Source organism: Cygnus atratus, chromosome 3, assembly GCF_013377495.2.
Source record: "Cygnus atratus isolate AKBS03 ecotype Queensland, Australia chromosome 3, CAtr_DNAZoo_HiC_assembly, whole genome shotgun sequence".
Classification (NCBI taxonomy): domain Eukaryota; kingdom Metazoa; phylum Chordata; class Aves; order Anseriformes; family Anatidae; genus Cygnus; species Cygnus atratus.
The window spans coordinates 16399732-16420152 of NC_066364.1; the positions used below are offsets into that span (position 1 = coordinate 16399732).

General features: G+C 38.3%; 1 protein-coding gene across 4 annotated transcripts in view; it reads right to left on the reverse strand.

Annotated features, from left to right (window-relative positions):
• Positions 1–118: 118 nt before the first annotated feature.
• Positions 119–20421, reverse strand: part of ASAP2 (ArfGAP with SH3 domain, ankyrin repeat and PH domain 2) — an 88023-nt gene continuing 67720 nt past the window's right edge. Inside the window, exons 19-28 of one of the 4 annotated variants that reach the window (XM_035542893.1) lie at positions 20185–20300; positions 19647–19714; positions 18801–18914; positions 15403–15658; positions 12718–12879; positions 11645–11813; positions 9861–9928; positions 7652–7764; positions 3651–3773; positions 119–2773 (exon numbers count right to left, since the gene is read on the reverse strand). In XM_035542893.1, the coding sequence (XP_035398786.1) occupies positions 2699–2773; positions 3651–3773; positions 7652–7764; positions 9861–9928; positions 11645–11813; positions 12718–12879; positions 15403–15658; positions 18801–18914; positions 19647–19714; positions 20185–20300 (1264 nt within the window). In that variant the 3' untranslated portion in view covers positions 119–2698. The remainder of the gene's footprint in view (positions 2774–3650; positions 3774–7651; positions 7765–9860; positions 9929–11644; positions 11814–12717; positions 12880–15402; positions 15659–18800; positions 18915–19646; positions 19715–20184; positions 20301–20421) is intronic. The other 3 variants (XM_035542894.1, XM_035542897.1, XM_035542898.1) reach the window with 3 other exon arrangements.

The window sequence follows — 20421 nt, forward strand, 5'->3', positions numbered from 1 at the left end:
GTTTTTACATTTCACTGGGAATCCCCAAGATGTACTTCTTTTTGTCCCTTTACTACTTGTATTTCTCATTTTACATAGTGAAAAGCAAGAGAGAGTTACATAAGAGAAGTAGCCCACGTGATTTTAAAAGTAGTTTTATTTTTCCAGACATTTGACTGGTTAACAAGAGTAAAATTTATTAATCATGCTCTAATTATAAATCACTGCATCCAGGACATTGAAAATAAGAGTTGATTTTCGGTTATACAATATATACAGTTGCTCTGCAACTAAACAAAATAAAAACAACTGAATTGAATATTATACATCTCATAGCATTCTAAGCTGCATTTTTAAATGTCATTTGCTCCTTTTTAAACAGTTAACACAGCAACCTAATAGTCTGTCTATTAACAGCTTTTTGAATCATTATTTTGATCAGATTTGAAAAGTTGTATGAAATATGCCAAAGGTTTGGACTTAAAATTCTTAATTTTATATTATAAATAGATATCTACAGGCTCTAGAATTTCTTTTTTCCTCTGCCAGAGGACAAGCAAACTTTGAGAAATGTTGAAAATCTCGGGATAAATTTTGCTTAGCTGCTCCTTATTGGTCCTCAACATTTTAACAGTCTGCACTGGTAGTGCTATCACACTGAAGTCTAAATGTTTTCTAGGTGACTAGTGAACAGGATTGTGACATTTTAAAGTGTGTTCCTCTTCTAGCAGAGCCTAAGGAAAATTCGCATCATTGTTTAACTTTACGAGTTGTTACATACACTATAAGATTCTGTGTTAAAAATACTGTACATTAGGAGATCTGTGCAAAATAATATGCCCATTTACTCTCTAGACTCTATCAGGGATAGAAACATACAAAATAGTGTTGCAAACTGAACGTATCAGTAAGTGAATAAAACTGTAGTGCTAAACTATTACTCTATCATCTTACTGGGAACTTTGAAAATACAGACTAATTTGCTTCAACTTGCAACAAAAATATCTTGAAACATTCCAGTTTGTTCCCCATTTATACTGCAGCAACAGCATCTAGAAAATGAAAGGTCAGTATATACCTGGCTGTACCCACACGTTTGAGAGGCTATCAACCAACTGTACCATTCAGGAAAGGTGATACACAGGAAGATCAGTGTTGCTCTTCCAGCATTAACACAACATGATTTTTCTCCAAATAAGACTACGCAGTGGCCTATTTTCCGTTCTGTTAAATAGGAAGCGGCCAATTTAAACACCACTTGTCAGAGATTCAAAGTTCTCTCGATAAATCTAGAGATGGAATATGCACAAAACGTGATCAAAGCCAATTTGACCTAGACATAGATTTCTCTTATCCTATGCCATCAGTTTTTTCCTGTAGCGTAAGCAAAAACTGGTACAATCTCTCAATATGCCAACATCAAAATGACGTCCGATGTGTTTTGGTGTTTTCCATCAACCACCTGGGAGTTACCAATAGCCCAGCCTTTGTTCACAAATTAGTAAAACAAATTTAACAACAGTGTAGCTACCATATATGTGGGTATACTATATAAATACAGAGTGAGTTAGCAAACCATCATTGTTTGCAAGGTAGTGGCACACAAATTTTTATACAACAGAACATAACGTAGTGTACTTGTGAGGTGTCAGAGACCTTATTGACCAAGGATAGTTACCTAAGTCTTCCACCAAATGTGTTCTCTGTGCGAACACATTGCTGGATGATTAAGAAATTTCAAGATTAAAAAAAAAATTCTAAACACTATAATGATACAAGTGTAAGAAATGCTCTGCAATCCATCATCATGATTAAGTACATTTCAGGAAGTGCAGTTTTCATATCCTTGAGTTAATGTAGTAACTCGGTAATATTGCCATCGTTTAGATAACCAGCAGTAGTCACATTAAATGACCAAAATGGATGTAACATACATAAAGAACATTCAAAAAACAGGTTCCACACACGTGCAGCCTATAAAAATGAAACAGTCTCAAGCTCACAAAATCAGAACTAGAAAGTTCAACAACTAACACAGATTTCAGATAACTTGAAGCAAATATCTACATCCATTCTGAAAGAAAGAAGTTTCTCCTGTAGTAAACTGAAATACTTTTTCACTTTTACCTGGCCAAAGACACCTAGTTAAAATTGTTTCTTCTGCAATAGTTGACATCCTGGATGACAGCCAGTACGGCAAGATGCTGAATGAGTCCAACTGAGAACTATGCAGCAGCTTGCACGTTTTGGTTCTGAATCCTTACAACGGTATTGAGAATTGGATAAATTCACTGCCCTGTTACAGATGCACACAATTTCTTTTGACTGGGGAAGCAACACTGAACTGTGGTATTGTCATGTTACAAAACAGAAAGTGAAATTACAGCGAATGGTTTGAAAAGAAAATTCATGATGTTGTGATGTTGACACACACACATGGATTTTGATTGTTAAAGCTTTTCAGTTCACCTTAAAAAAATACAGGAAGAGGTTTTTTTCTGATTGTTTTTGTAAACTGCTCATGAGAAATTTTCACATAGAAAAAAGTTCTAAAAGTCCCCAAATCAGAACAATGGTAATAAAAAAGTAAGCTACAGTACCTAGGACTTGGGCAGTGCTCTGGCAAGGTGTCTGCAGATAGGTAGATGAAATGAAATAGAGCAGAACTTATTTCTGTGACCGCTGGAAATGAGAAATGTCTCCACTTATCAGTAGCAATTTAGTCAACAATAAAGTGCACAAATGAGACAGGGAAAGCTCCTTTCCGACTGGGGTCTCCATCAATATGACCGATCTGCAAGAGTTCAGACAGTTTTCAAGTTAATCTCAAAAAGGAATTACAACCAGAATGAATACCAGTGACCTTTGTTACTCAACTATAGACTTCTTTTTATTGTCTTACTCAATTCTTTAAAAGTAACACCTCTTAATGCAGTACCACTGCTGCATCATTTCATTTCATTCTGGAATGCCTTGCAGCCCGTCCATATCATGCATCTTTTAAGTTGCTTCTGCTTCCCTCTCTTAGCAGTCAGTGAAAGGTAAAAGAATGGATCAAGCTTCAACAGATCTGAAGCATTTTGGGTCGTACATTTATCTATTTGTGTTTATACAACATTATTGCCAATTTAGATGCAACATGAAATTCTCCTCTTTGCTAGCTAACAATTAAACAAGTGTTTTCATGCATAACAACTTTCCAAGACTTCTTTAGGTGTTGCAGTTTGGGGTATACATAGTTGAGATGGTTTCCCAGCACACAGAATAGACCATTTCTCAGTCTCAGTCAGCTAAAGAATTAGGACAATACAAAGCTGTCTCCAGAGGACCACGACACAGCATCTTCAAGGAAGATGAAATAGTAGCAGATTCTCAAACTGCTGTCACCCACCCAAGAGTTTCCTTAAGTCACACAGATCACGTCCCCTGTGTATTGTGAACCCCACTAATCAGGTGTTGTTTTTTTCCTGAATGTAAAAACTTTTCCTGAGAAAAGCTAAAAGTTTATCTGAAGCCTGAATTTTAAACAAAAGAAACATTTGGAATCAAGTTTCCATGAGATGAAACTTCTCCGGTTATTTGGAAACCCAACAGGGATCTTCTGAAGTCAGCATCAACCTCTAGATTTCATTTCTTTCAAAGTATGTTGATAGAAAATACGAAATACTCACCCACCACTCCTGATCTTCTTCACCATCAACTACAATGATATCACCCTCTGAAAAAGTTAGCTCGTCTGGGTTATCTGCTACACAGTTGTAAATCGCTTTTACTCTTTTGGGTTTAGTTTTTGACTGAAATATAAAAATAAGTAAGTGTAAATAATAAGCAGGAAAGAATCAAAATAGACTTGAAGGTGACCTAAAGCAAGCAGCAGAGATGCTACCAATTATTTTTCATGGGTTAGAGTTCAGCTAGATCATTTATACTGGGTGCTCAGGATTCAGGCTGAATTTGGCAGCATCCAAAGCCTTTCAGAACCACTATGTCACCAACGTGGATCAGCTTTCCCTTTGTGAGCTTCCATTTTTGCTCACTTAAACCTGCTTTCAGAGCTCTATACCACTCAGGCAGGTATGATTTTATTCAGCGGATGGGGTGATCAAGTGCTACACAGTGAGTGTAACACCAGTGTTGTCAGAAAGAGGCCTGAGGCACCTGTCAGTATGTCCCTTCTTAATTTACTGAACCCTTCTCAACAGCCTACAAACTCCCCAGAATGTCCTCAGGCTCTTCGTAGTGCTTTGAGGACTGCCAGCCACAGAAGAGGTGTTCCAATAGCAAAGGTCACACTGCTGTTTGGTAGGGAGGTGCAATATTTCAGACTGAGTGGGAAGTTGTGTTCTGTTTGAAATGATGCTGCAATTGTTTTGCATCCACCACCCTAACCTCATGCTTCTCCACGTGCAACCTGGCCTGTTTCCACTCTCTGCTACCTGCTGCGTTTGTTTTCAGCCTTCTCAATCCCTGCTGCAGATTAACACTAATGCTACCTGCATCGTCTTTCCATGTAAAGAGCACAGGACCTGGAGGCAGAGCATAATCTTTCTGTGTCAACCTACCCTTTCCTCAAGTTTCCCCAGCCTCAGCCAGCAAAAACCTTTCCTTTCTACCTTCAGATGCTAGAGCAGAGCTGCAAGTGCCAGTTAGGTCAACAGATGGCTGTTACTGCAGTGGATGTTTGGGACAGAGGCTCCAGGTGGGGTACTGAGAAGCAGGTCTCACCACCGTCCTGGACTTCCCCGGGGACTGGTCCCCATCTCTACTCAGGCCAGCCATGGAGCTGGAAGCTTGTGAGGGGAGAAGAGACACCATCCACGAGTCTGCTTCTTTTGACCAGCCAAATGTGCTGCAGTGGACAAAGCCTCTTAAGGTGCCACTTTGTCAGAGCTGAGCAGCATGCAGAAAAAAGGGGATGGAGAAGTAGGGAGGTAGCGCGATTGTTACTCTCCTTACAAGCATCCATTTGCATTTCAGTATTAGAAAACCTGACCTGCCCAGACCAGGAATGCCCTCAGGCTCTATTTGTGGGCACACCCCAGGGAGCTGACAGCCTTGCACGGTGTCACAGGGGCTCTGCCTCACCTCAGTCAAGTTAAGGTTCAAACCACAACCAACTTTTAGGTCAAGAGGAAAGAGCTTCACATCAGCACAACAGTGACATAATTACTGACTTCAAAGGGATGTAATCACAGGTATTTCTTGTTCTTTAGAAGTCATGGAGATTAAAACACATCCCCATTCCCAGGAGACTAACAAACAGGGAAGGTTTCCGCATGTCCACAATATGGTTTCAAAAATCTCAAGCATACACTGAGGAAAAAAAAAAGAAGCATCAGGAACTTTCCTCCTGAAAAATGGGCTACTGGGCACACGCACTGCATAGCAGGTAACTCACTGGCTGCACGTGCATTGTAACGAGGCCTCTTTTTTCTTTACTCAAGAATCAATTCTGCAATCATTTCCTAAATCTGGTTTGGCTTCCAGATTCACTGGCAGACTTCGCAAAAAAGGGTGAAGTATAAGGCTAAAGGGAGTGATTTAGCCAAAGTGCTTTAGCTAGACTGATCTAGCTAAAGCTCTTTAGCCGAGGGGCCCTTGACTAAATCTCAGCTAAGACCCTTTAGCCAGATTGATTTAGCTAAAGCACCTTAACTAGCACACACCCCCCTGAGCCAGGTTTCTCTTACTTCTCTGTCTTATGACAGAAGAAAATTATCCAGCTGATTTTCTCAGTCACAAAATTCTGCCCTAGAGATATTTGGAGAGTTGGATTTGTTCTTCATATGATGTGCAGCTAATATTAACCTGAGAGTGGAGACATACTGTTCCTAAAAAACAGCCAGGACAACCCATTCGCACATAAGTAATTTGCTCTGTAAAACAAAACAAGAAAAAAAAAGGAACGAAAAAGATAGAGAACTACTACAACCTTAACTTATACAGAGAGCCAGGTAGAGAGCTATTTCAGAACTGATAATGTATTCAATGGATGTAGCCAGCACTGAATCCCAGAGCACACAATGGAAATTGTGATCAGAGTTCAACAGCTTTACGGAGTAAATATGGCCATTCCCTTAGTGCATCTAAGCTAAAGGGATAGCTATGCCATTTTTCACTAGCCAGACCATTAAATTTTACCGCAGCCTAAACCATGAAAGTTATTTTGATGCAAGACAGACAGTAACTTGGTTAAACAAGAGGGGGAGCGGCAAGAAAACTGAAGATTTTATAATCCCAACTAATGCAAGATGAACTCCACATGTCTCTGCGTTTTTTTCAGCATTATCAGATGACAAAAGCTAGTAGGGGTTCTAGAAACTCAAAACAAATGTGCAAGGCTATGCACACATACACACTGAAGTCCTGTCGAGTTACTGTTTCAGTAGACATGGTTAAATAAAAATGAACGAAGAGAGACAGAGGACCAAAGAAGGCAAGATGTTTTATTGCAGCCCACTAATAATCAAAGAGCCAGGAACAGCACAGCTCCTACCTCTCAGTTTATTATTTACCTACTAAACTATACAGACCTTACAGCATAAAACAGCCCAGATTAGTCACGTACAGCATCTCAAGAGCACGAGCTCTCTGTATTGTGATTTGCTCGCTGCAGAGAAATACTGTCATGACCAAGCATATAAATGTTTTATGTCTGCCACGCAAGAAAACAATGTAAAATTGGAGCAAGGGCCAAAGAGTCAACTGAACTACACATAATGGAACAGCAAAACTGACATCCAGAAATATGTCCCTTCACCTACACCAGTACAAGAATATAAATATTGACACTACTATGCGTGTTACCATTCATGGATCTAGATAAGAATAAAAAAAGACCACACAATCAGATCAAGAGTCCATCTAAGTCCAGTCCAGTATCTCTTTTTTAACAGTCACTGTACAGTTATGGGAGGATGGAAGAGAAGAAGAATACACAATACTTCCAACCCAGCACTTCCAGCCTTCCCTTTCCCCCTTCAACAATCTTATGGTTGGACCAGATGATCCTGGAGGTCTTTTCCAACCTTAATGGTTCTATGATTCTGGTTGGGATGCCTCACGTCAGGTGTGATTTCTGTGTGTTTAGTAACCTCCAACGGATTTCCCTCCTGTCATCCACCAAATGCATGACAAAGAGTTGTAAAGTAAAGCAATTCCACAAAGTTCCAATTTCTTTTGTTTTGAGCTTGGCTCCTCCTAGTCTTTTCTGAAGCCATTTGGTCCACCTATGTAAACAAGTGTATCTACTTCCCTTGTAAAGGTAAGCAAAAAACCTCCCTTATTACTTATTTCACTCAAGTTTAAGAATTGAGCTGCATACGGCTTACAAGTGACCTACTATTCTCTTATCAAGCTTACCTACCTCCAATAAATCAAACCATAAATTCTACAAATTCAGACACAAGCAATAAACCCAAGCTTTGTCTTTGGTTTCTCCTTGTTTTTTGCTGGTGTTCTTTTTCATTTAAAATCACGTATCATTGCATAAGAAATGCAAGAGAAGCAACATTTTCATAAATACTACAAGTCACACATTTAAGAGGATAGAGGTTTTGTATTTTCCATGGTTCACACGCTTTATTTCTAACAGAACAGACTATTATATCAGCTGTGTGTTTGACAGTGTGTGGAAGCTTTAATAAAATCTAAACCTAGGTTGTCTACTTACTATTTGTGATTTCCTTGGCATTGGTGCTGGTGGCTGGATCTGTGCCAAAGTATTTACTGTAGAACCAGTTTGTGTTACTGGGATCTCACATACAGAAGAAGATTCTCCTGCTGCTAAAGTAAGTAAAATGATTAAATCCTAGGCATGCTTTAAAAAAAGAAAAAAGCAAGAGCAATGATACAAATTGAAACCAAATTCATTATTCTTAATTAGAGAATACAAAGGATTATATATACCGTATTTCATCTTTAATGGCTTTCTTTTTTATTCACACTGATATTTCTACCCTTTTCCTTACCAAAGAAAACCTTTTTTTTCCCCAAAAAGAATTACCTAAGACCTTTAATATCACACTTATGCTAAAAGAGAAAAAGGCCTACAAAACAGACGACACCAGAACCAAATTTCCCATTTCCACACCCATTCTTTACAGACTGAAAACTTTTAGAACCTTTCTTTCCTAATAAATCCCATCTTTACTGAGATGCTGTACCATTCACAGGAGACTTCTGACATATTCTGATAATGATTTGCAAATTTCCACTCTGTGGATATGTTGAAGAGAAATAAAGAATCACAGTACGAACCAATGAACATAACATATACAGTGGAAGAATTGATTGGGTAGAAGAACTTCCACTAAAACCACTACAAAAGCAGGATCAATTTGCAATTTCATTAATTAGATGTGATGTACGAAGTTTGCATTTTAAAACTACAATCACATTTTTTCTATGTAAAAATGTATTTTGGCCTTGCCCATTGCCTCGTTTATGACGCAATTAAATGAGAGTGAACTAATTAAAGCTTTCCTACTGCATCCTCTGAGTGGGGGGGGGGCGGGTAGGTGAGTTGAGATGACATCGGGAAAGCTAAAGTCCAGTTGGAATTGAATCTGGCCAGGGATATCAGACAAGGAGAAAGGTTTCCCTAAGCACATGTGTGACAAAAGGAAGGCTAAGGAAAACGTGGACCCACTGCTAAGGAGATGTGCGACCTGGTTATGAAGGACATAGAAAAGGCTGAGGTACTGAACACCTTCTTTGCCTCAGTCTTTATTAGCAAGACTGGCCTTCAGGAACCCCAGGTCCAGAGACCAAGGTGAAAATCTGGATGATGGGTCAGAGTGTACTCTCAGCAAGCATGCAGATGATGCAAAACTGGAAGGAATAGCCAAAATGCCAAAAGGTTGTGCTGTCATCCAAAAGGACCTCAGCAGGCTGAAGAAAAGGGCTTATAGGAACCTCAGGAAATTTAACCAGGAGAAGTGCAAAGTCCTGCACCTGGGGAAGAAAAAACTGCACGTACCAGGCTGTGCTGGGGGCCACCCAGCTGGAAAGCAGCTCTGCAGAAAAGGACCTGAAGGGCCTGGCAGCACATGAGCCAGCAGCATGCCCTTGCTACAAAGACAGCTAATGGTATCTTGCGTTACGCAAAGTATCACCAGCAGGTTGAGGGAGTTGATCCTTCCCCTCTGCTCAGCACTGGTGAGGCCACTCGTGGGTTGCTTTGTCCAGTTCTGGGCTCCCCATTACAAAAGAAATGTGGACTTACTGGAAGGAGTCCAACAAAAGGCCACAAAAATGATTAAGGCATTGGAGCATCTATCATAGGAGGAAAGGCTGAGAGAGCAGGGATTGTTTAGCCTACAAAGAAGGCGGCTCAGGAAGAATCTCATCAATGTGTACAAAAATCTGAAGGGAGGGTGCAAAGACGACAGAGCCAGGCTCTTTTCACTGGTGCCAAGTGACAGGACAAGAGGCAATGGACACAAACTGAAACACAGGAGGTGCTCTCTGAACATCAGGAAACACTTGATTTTTTTATTTTTATTTTTTAAACTGTGGGGGTGATGAAGCACTAGCACAGACTGCTCAGAGAGGTTGTGGAGTCTCCTTCCCTGGAAGACCTTGCAAACCCATTCAGACATGGTCCAATCCCCTGTGAGCAGGGATCTAGACCAGATGACCTCTAGAGGTCCTTTCCAACCTCAATCATTTTGTGATTCTTGCTACATGGTTCCACTGCTGACATTAATTGTCCTCATGCAGAAAAGCTTTAAGCTTAAGGGCCTACACAATCAAGAAAAGAAACAAAAATGCTGGTACCGATTGTGTTTAAATGTACAAGGTAAACTAAAACCACTCTCCTTTAGGCTGTAATAACAATAGCTTAATTACAGTAAAATGAATCTCTAAAGCATCATTACCACTTTGTTGTAGAGACCCAAGTCCTCTAGACTGCCCTTTGTTTGCTAAGCCAGATGACTTCTCAGTCCTGTTCAAAAAGAAATTAGAAAATTTTCCATTTAAGAAACGAACAAGAACTGCAACCACAAGAATTCAGACTATTTTCCAAATCATAAAATTCTTGTAACATCTTCAGTATATTCCAGTGTCTGGTATTTTGTTTTAAAATATTAGTTTGCTTCCCTGTTTCTGAGTAGGCCAATGGTAAATTGCACCTAATCTAAACACGTAAGGCAGAAGAATTACATACATTCAATTTCTGCAGTTTGTATAAAGCTGATTTTCTTTTCCTAAGTTCTGAAGCTCTTAACATTACTTTTTAAAAATTCTTTGGTGTGCTTTGTTAAAAATATGTATCATGTACATTATAGCAAACTGTAATCGTGTACATTATTATAATCGTGTACATTATAGCAAACTTCAGGAAGTTGCTTCTCCCTTTTACTTAGTTTGGTATATGCAATGAACAGGCTAGAAAGGAAACGCAATGGTTGTTTGCTTCTTTCACTCACAAAGCATCAACCGTATGTATTATCTCACATATACACATATGCATTCTTGCTAACCATCTAGACTTGCATAGGCGATACTCTACCAAACATTCAGTGTCTAAGAATCCAAAATTTTCCAAGACAATTTACTAACATATCTCACTATGCTTACTTTGGGAAAGCTTTCCATAGTGTCTACATTATTCTTGTTACAACTTACAAGTTTTCTTTTTAGAGCCACCATGAGATGTAAAAAGGAACGGCGTGATGCAGTACTTTATATGTTTAAAGACCTGCATCTGTGCTCCAATTCCCTTTTTTTTTTTTAAGGATGAGAGACTCTTACTTCTTCCAAACTTTTATCACAGGCCATATTTTCTAGACTTCTAATTACCTTATTGATCTTCCCTGGCTTTGGCCTTACTACTTTGTATCTTTATTTTAATTCAATAACCAAAACTGAATACAGTAGTCCAGCTGAGACATTACTGATGTTGAGCCAATTGGAATAAATAACTCCTAAATTTTGCAGGTTATAATCAAACAATACTCCTTCTCTTTGCCTCTTCCACAACAGCATGAGTCTTCTTATTTACTTTTATTTATGATTCTCCATGTCTTTGCAGATTCTTCTCTTGAAGACTTTTGCTTAACCATACTTAGCTGCTCTCCATACTCCATTTTTGTAGTTGGCTGTTCTTCAGTACTAAGTGTTGCTTACTAAATGACACCCCTCTTCTTTCCAGACTACTACTATGTTTTTTCAAGGCTAGCTTAGGTATAATCCTATTCACCAGTACATTTGTCACTCCTAACATCTTTTTCTTGCAAATTTAAAGATCATATTCTCTATTCCAAGTCTCAGCTCCCTCCATGAATGAAAATATTGAATGGAACTGAACAGAGGATAAGCATGTGAACAACAAATGGACATAACATTCCCTTATCTATTGTTATTAGAAGATAAACAGAAATGGATTATTTTGGGGGGCTTCTTATTTCCATCAGGGCTAAGCATTCCATAGATACTGTGAAGTCATACAATATTAAATTGCTATGCTGTCCTGTTTTTACCACGGGAATCCTTGTAATCTGCTTCCTCAGTATCTGCCTTCTCTTCAGTCATATACGTTAGAACACACCATTGGCAAAGACTGCATGCTTTACAGATGACTTGCATGTTAGATACCATAAAATTGAAAAGTTAATCATTATGAAATATATGTATTAAGTACTCAAATGGCATCAGTTACCCAGAAATAGGCTTTCTTTGAGAGATTCTACTAGGAGGTTGTGGGGGCAGTGGTGGTGGGGTTGGCTTAGTTTGTGGAGGAGCTGGTTGCTGTTTAGATTGCTGGTTCAAAGCTTCCATAATGCTGGCTGTCTTTGCCACTGGAGGCGGTGGTGCTGGAGAAAGCACATCTATAGAAAAAAGTTAGACAATGAAAAGGAATTAGACTTCTATTCACCATTTTGTCTCTTGGGTTCTCATCCACAGGTTTTCCTGTTACAGGATTTATCTTCATCAAAGAAAAATGCTTTACTACTTGTAATCAACAACTTAAAACATGAAGTAATCCTTCCATCGGAAGGAAGACCTCTTCAGAAAGAGGTTCGTATTTTGTTTCACCTAGTCAAGATCAGAGAGCTCACAAATACTTCAATTCATCAAAGCATTAAAGTACAAGCAAAGAAAATTCTCAAGTGTTACCAAAGTTATTCTGACCTAACATTTTCAAGAATATCACTATATTTAAAGTGATGTTGTTGGCTCAATCAAGGCCTTCAGTTGGTGTTTTATGGAAAAGTATTTGAGCAAGTGCCTGAGAAATTTTGTTTAGAGAAAATTCCTTTTTAAAAATCCTGTTACGATTAACATCTAGTCAAAAGAAACTTCACATTATATTTAGTAATTAATTAAATTTCTGTTGAATTCTTGAAACCAACACAACAGCAGCTGGCAATGCATTAAAACATCTTTTTTACACTCTATGATCTTCAAGAATTATGCACAATGTGGAGACATAGCCCCAGGCCTACATGTAACACTTATTTTTACAGCTCACTAGTGAGATATGCATCATTAAAACTACATATAAACGTGGAAAGCTCTTTAGCTCTAGTAATAGCTACTACTTCCCGTTGACCCTGCACTGCACCATTCACTGGGTTTTCAGAGAAGACAGCTCATACGAAGTTACTGGATGGGAACAATAGGCCGAAGCTACAGTCACCAAAAGAGGAAATGTGAGTTGTGAAAATGGAAAAATAAGCCAACTATGATTAGATACAGCAGAAGGGAAAACAGGGGAAAGTGGAAACATACTTGTAGATGTTACACGCAATGGCGGCACAGGGGGATGAATAGCTGGTGGATCAGATGAAGATCTCTGCCTGCTTATACTTTCCACTCCTAAAGAATTTGTCTTCCACATTGTATTAGATGAAGAAATTGTCTGAATACCACTGCCAAGAACTGAAGGCTGGACTAAAAAGAGAGGAAAATACTACATTATTATTATTACTTACCCTAAGCACAAAGCGTTAATATTCACACCCGTGCTTTTAAAAATGGTTCAGCTATACACTACATTCACAAAATCAGAACCACTGCCATCTTGCAGGAATGCCAGAGCAGAAATCAGAGTCTGCTGTAAAAAATCACATGGAAGTTTCTGGTTGAGTCTTACTAACTCTTTACCTTAACGTTTGTCTCCAGTCATTACTTTAAAATATGTCAACACTTGAAAAGCAGAGATTTCTTAACAAGTAGAGAAGGCACATCTTGCTACCCTCTTTAATCCCTGACTGATAGCTGTAATTATCTCAGGTAGTCCAAGGAAAGGACCTCACCTTGAGTATTAGCAGACATTGCTGACTCAAAGTGAAACAGCAGTTTTATGTCGATTCCAAATAAAAACTGAATTTCACCCAAACAAGAAGCTCTGACAACTAGTCATGAAACTAGTATCAGTCACGAAGTATTGCTTCCTCAGGGCTTCCTAAATGATTCCATTCTTAGGCTAAAGAGCTGCATCTCCATTTCATAAAACACACTATAGATTTTCACCATGAGGCCAATATTTTGCACTTGTCATGTCACGTTTCCCTACTCAGAGCATGAGCATCATATTAAGAAAAGATGAAACAGAGTAAGGTATGAATAAATATCAGGTTGCAGGGAGAAGCGTACAAGGCTCAAAAGACTTGGAGAACAGCTTAAGGCTAAGAGGATAAAGGAGTAACAATAATACATCATAAGCATACCAACAACAACATCGGCAATCAACAAGAACCTGAGATCAGTGACACTATCATAGCTTTTAACTGAGAATATAAAATAGGAGGCTAATATATTGCTAGAGTAAAGAATATGAGTTAATAATCTCTCTGAGCCAGGCAGCATGCTTTCTTAGTGGGAGTTGCACTATACTGGTGCCAAAACGTCTGAGGTTGGGAGTGAATTTAAAATGACACTATTTCTAGTGTCATTTAATCAAGGGCAAATGTGGGTGAAATAGTATGGTTTGCCGTGGGTAAAATAACATCAAAGGGTAAAAGAGTCTTTTTAACTCTCTTTTTAAGAGAGGCTTTTTTATCCAACTGTATTACTAATTTAGGGATAGTATCTAACAGTTAAACAGATAGTACAAGCTCCTTCACAGCCAAAAAAACCACAAGAAACTAGGCAAATTTTCCTGTTTGGTGGGGGAAGCATTCCTTTTTGTCAGGTAAAATGACATTAAGTTTAGACTTCATGCAAAAATGTTATATGAAAGGAATCCCACCTTGGTTAAGGAACTTAGTTTTATATGCTGCTAAACTTCTCCAAGTCTCACACCACCCTTTCGAAGTAGCGCAACACCATGCTGTTCTACTGTTCCCAGCCTTTCTGCCCTCAAGACAACAGATTTTTATCCGACTTCCGTGCTGCAGCCATTCCTGTGGGACCAACAACTGACTTTTCATATTACACAAATGTTCAGTCTGCAATCTCAGACATGGTCATTGTTGTATGGAGGTATTTTAACCTCTGTGTAGTGCTTCCAAAGGCAGACACTCTTCATATATGCCTAGAACATTACCCACTCGTATCTCCTGATGTGGAGTTTCAATCAAAGCAGGATAGAAAATCATGTGTTTACACAGTAATTTTTCTGGAATTTAACATTACATAAATTTAGCGTACAAGAGAGATGCTGATTAATAAAGGTATTGAAGCCATAAAACACACTGAATGTGTACTGCATAAAGATAACCTGTATAAATTTCTCTACACTTCTCCAACATAATCCAAACAGATTATATATGAACATAAGAATGAGGTTTACAGTGTCAGCTTTAGTGGTAGATTTTGCAAGCACACAAGCTTTCTGAACTGGGATGAGACCAGTACATTTTTCATTGTTCAGCTAATCACCTGCAGTTACATTTTCAGTCAGCTAACAGTTCTGTAATTTATCCAGTTCTTCACATCGTGAACCACATACTTTGTTCCATTTTATTTCATCAACCCTGAAGCACATTTCTATTAAGAAAAGATTTTGCGATGTTAAAATCTCTCACATTCTGCATACACTCTCCATTTTCCCATGTATTAAAATAATTTTCTACAGCAGCCAAATGCTGTCGAAATTTTACGTGTTTAAATTTTCACTCTGACAATGACATCTTGGAGTAACTGAAGTGTGAAAAGATGGAATACAATCAAAAAGTACTTGCTGAACTAAATCCACTGCAACCCTCCTTCCAGTAAATTGTTTGACTTTGTTAAGGTTACCCGTGCGTTGTTTTCCCACACATTGTTGTGTACTTTCTTGCAGGTACACTGAAAATCAAACCCAGAATTGGTCGTGTAAATTAAGTTCAAGTATGCAAGATGAAGTCATTGATAAACTATTACAATACTTACCTGTGCAATATAATGCTAAAAGAAAGCTTAAAAACATAATGAAAAAACTGTTACGATCCCATTCTTCTAACATACAGTGATATTTTCCAGTGTTAATACCTTTGCCAATATTCCTTGGAGGTAGAGGAGGTGCACTGCTTGTAACAGGTACTGCAGGCTGAATGGGAGGTGGACTGCCGCTGAGTATTGCTCCATACGTTTCATTCTGTAATATACTTGGCATAAATCCTCTTTGCTTATCCTTAGCAATGTTCGCCGCATCTCTTGCCAACGATGCTACATTAGGTTGAAGTTGGTTTGATCCCAGCTGATAGAAGCTGACAGGCCTGTCCTCTCTCCGATTAGGACTGGGTTGCTTAAACACAATAACAAAAGTGCTCACTGATACCACGTTATTGTACTCAATTTATTAATGGAAAGTGCTTAGGTTCTAGACAGTAAAGATGGCTTCTAAAATGCATTTTTATTGCGGCTAATACATAATCTAGAATCTACATTCCACCCTCTTCAAGACAAAAGTGTGCCTAAGATAATACTGTATCCTATATATACATAGGGCTCTGCTGCTATAGGTAATATAGGTAATATAAATATTCAAACCAGATCAAGGAAAGTTTTCCTGCATAAAAACACCAGGTAATATTTTCAAAAACACAGAAACAACTGAAAAACCTAAGCCTCATCCAGTAGTGTTCAGCCCATATTTTGATCTATTTGATTACGATCATCTCAAAAACAGAACAGAACTGCTTCTAAGTACCCTACCTGTAGCTCAACCCACAACATATTAGAAGCCCAAACTTCTCATGAACTCTTTTTAGCTCACTAGTATCACAGGATCAGTTAGCAAGATTACTTTAATTGGCAGCTGGGATGGAACATTGCTCAACCCCTGCACATTATCAAATGAGCTCTAATTAGTTGTCTTTGAGATTTGCAGCAAGTCATCTGTTTGCTATGCACACTTAGCATTATTTTTCCTGTTTCAACAGCAAGCATGATAATTATTGTTATCGAATGATAATTAAAATAGCTAGAGTTATAAGTTCATATGGCTAGTGCAGGAGTGGGTTGCAACATTCCATAGTTCAGAGCGCATAAATATGTCTTTAGAAATAGCGTTAGATAAACACATAGCTGATGTACTGTCTGTACGAAATTAAAATAACCATTTAGAGTAAAAGCATTTGGGCAGAATAGATTTACACCAACAGTGTCATGAATAAGCAATCAATTTTCCTCTAAATATATCTAGTGCCCACTCTGGATAGATCATTTAGGGCCTTTAGACATGTTCCAGCACAGCGTAACAGCTCAAAGACTTACCAGAATGATGTACGTGACAGCCAGCCACATCAATCCCCACCTTTACTTTGGTTTAGCAGACTCACTCCTCACTGGCTCACCCTCCCCCTTCCCTGACCTCTCCACTGTCCTGGTTCTGGTATTCATTTCAGCCCACGCTCGCTTCTGCTTTCCAAACCATCAGAAATTTTTGTTTTGTTTTGTTGACTTAGCTTTTCACTGGTTTACCAAACTGAAACAGCTTGATACAGGGTCAAATGTGTGCCAGAATGGAGGCCAAAGATGAGCTAGGACCAGGCAGCTGGGAACAGCAGCAGAAACCAGTTGTATTGTTTTAGCCTTCTTCCAGGTTAGGCTTACTTTTGTGCAGTTTCAGAAGCTACAAATTCAGAAGCTACCCTTTCTGACAAAGACAACAAAATCTTTTAAATTGTTTTACCAGAAAGAGACAAGCCTAATATACTGATGCCTGTAAACAGAACTCTGATGTGATCCTAAGTACCAGCAGTATTCACCAGTGCATTCAATGTAGTCACAGACACTAGCCTGTGATTAATAGTCCTTAATCTCCTTTCAAAAGTCCCTGTAGTATAAGCTTATTAATAGCGGGCAGTGAAGTAGCAGTTTTATTACTTTAGCCTCACTGCTGAGTAGCAAATAACTTCTTATACGCGGTGGAACTCAAGGGACGGACCAAAAAAGAGCACAACTGCAGAAGGCAACTGGCAACAACAAAGGAAGTGAAGAAAAAACGAATCAAAAATCAAAAATAAAAATTCACAGGGCCCAGTGTTCCATAAAGGCATTGATTTGATAAACACCTAGTTGTAAAGTACTTAAAAGGTTTTAGAGCTGAAAAAACAACACCACCACAACATACCACGAGGTTTCAAGCTGCTTTATCAAAAAGGTCATCATTATTGCTGTTATAATCTGGATGGTGACACAATATATAGGAATAGATAAATGGAGGCATATACTACAAAAACTCACCCAGAACTGGATTTAACAGCTCACAGACTACAGATCCTTGCACAGATACCAAAATTCTCAAAAGAAATCTTAAGAAAATTCTCAGAAGGTAGTAATTATGCTTTGAAAGGGATAGGTCGTGACAATGTTTTTTACTCTTTGTTGCTACGTCCAGTGAAAGTCAAGAGTCAGAGGTAATAGCTCTCTCGGATTTAAGGACACAAGACATGGGAGAAGAACCCCATGCAGACAGGGTATCACAAAAGGGATGAAAAAACCCATGTTCAGTCTTCAGTGTTGTTCAAGTATCAAAACTTGGTAGCTCGTTGTTCCCTGTCTGTACGTTTAGGTGCTTAAACACTTTTTTAAAGTTGGTGCCTAAAATCGGAAAATTTGTATTTTTTTTTTTAAATGGAACGAAGTTCCTATGCTACCGGAATACTTTGTCATATGACTGTTTGTAATATGACCATCTTTGGAGATATTCAAAAGCCAAATGGATATAGTCCTGGGCAACTGCTTCTAGGTGACCCCGCTTAAGCAGGGCGGTTGGACCAGATGACCTCCAGAGGTCCCTTCCAACCTCAGCCATTCTGTGGCATCCCGTGACCCACTAGCACCACACCAACACCAGATGTGCAAAACCTCCATTAAGGTACAAAACCAGAGAAGAACAAAAATATTTTTAGAGGAAGATTCAGAATTAAGACCCTAGCCTACTGTTAATGAACACGCCTAATTTAATGCAAAAGTTTAGCACCGCTGAAGACAAGTCAATGCATGATTTGTTCCAAAATTAGAGACAGCGACTGGAGCTTTCTCACAAAAATGAGGAGATACTGTAAAGTACCTCTCTTTGTAATGGCGATATTCCTAGCTCATTGTACTCCTGCTTGATGACCAGAAGGCCTAAATACTCCTGATGTGTTGAAGCAATAACTACTATACTATCTGTATATTGAGTCCGTTAAGAAAAAATATCACATCTAGCTAATTGCAATCTGATCATGACCACATGATCATATTTTTTTATTCACTTTATATTAAACAGGAAAATGAAGATAATCAGAAGCTAAAATTTGGGCTACTGAATTTTATTATTGAGTGTCATTTTGCAATGTCTTAATACCTACATTAAGAAGTAGTGTTGTTGAGATTGTTATGAACACCGTATTTACACAGATATATGCACAGAAAATTAGTAACGTTCTGATACAAACCTGTAGCTTTTCATCCATATCATCATCACTTTCATCAAGATCTTCGTGGAGTAATCGCCATTCATATTCTACATGTACATGAGAATTAAATCTTCCAGACAGCGCTTGAGTAAGCTGAGGAACAAAAGATGACTGTTGACACTACTGGTATGTGCAGTACTTATTTTTAAAAGAAGATACTTTAAAACAAAAAATACACATAGAAGGAACCTTAGTTTCTAAGTACAAACATAACCTTTATTTTAAGAACAAACTCCAGTAATTTGGAAAGCTACTGCAGTGGGGTGGGTTCAAAGAACGAAGCTCTGCCCAAACACGACAGAACCTAGTCAAAAGCAACTAGCCTTTTCATTACCCATTGCAGGCCCATTCTCCATTTTTTGATAAGAAACACCACATCCAATTTGCTTCAGTTTAGGAATTGCAGGTTAAAGAAATCAACTGCAATCACAGGTTTTTTGATACAGACTCGCTTATCAAGGAACCTTACCCCATCGATCCATTTTTCTTGTTTACTAAAAGTAGTGATGAACTTTGTTTCTGTGGCCTTCATCCATAAAAAGTATGGTGATTTGATTTCAACAGGATGTCAGAGAAAACTTCTGTGGATTTGAGGCCAACGTCTCAAACAGAATCATGCTCTGGCACCGAGAAGTTTAGCATTTCCAAAGCATTTAAGAAAAAATATAATTTTCTTTATAAAAGCACGTAACTTGTTTGTTTTTTCTAAGCAGAAGCCTATTCTGTCTGAAATAGATTTGTTGAATATTCAACTGTAAATCCTTAAATATTCAGATGTGATTCTGCTTATAAATGCACAAACATATGGAAAGATGCAACACTTACCAGCTCTTCACAGTGAGTATGTTTTAAGCGTTTAGCTATATCAAGTGGCGTCTCTCCTGATTCATTAGCTATTACATCAAGAAAAGAAAGTTAGGATAATAGGAGTCATCATTAATCTGTCCATTACTAAAGACAGAGATATACTTGCAGATACATAGCGAACTACTACACCAACACACTCTAAAATTAATCTGTTTCCTCCACATGGAGAACAAACTAATAGCATCCCTCTGAACATGAGGATCAGTAGCAACTCTACATGCCACATATATGGAATGATAGCCATGAAAGGGCTGTATATAACTAGGCAACAAGACATCAGTTGAAAACCTTGGTACATACTTAATGTTACACTTGCTTTTAAACAAATTTATGTATAAGTCAACTTTAAATTTCAAATGAACAATGAATATTGATTGTTTTTTTTTTAATTATGGTATTATTCATAGAATTATGTTAAATAACTGAGGAGAAAATGCACTCACTTCTTCCCTATCTGCAGCAGTTACAAATATGAAATTGAACATTACCCTTTTACCTATTTCAATAGAAGCTTTCCCTCTCAGCAGCAATTTGAGGCACTCAACGTTGTCCGTCAGACAGCAGTAGTGCAGGGCTGTGCTACCTTTACATGTCTGCTTGTCTAGATTGCCACTATTGGAGTACAGGAAAGAAGAGGAGAATTGATTAAAATAAGGTTCGTTCCTACTTTACATTAATAAACCTCTCTCATTACACGATTTTCAAAGAATAATATTAGATTTGCAAATACTAG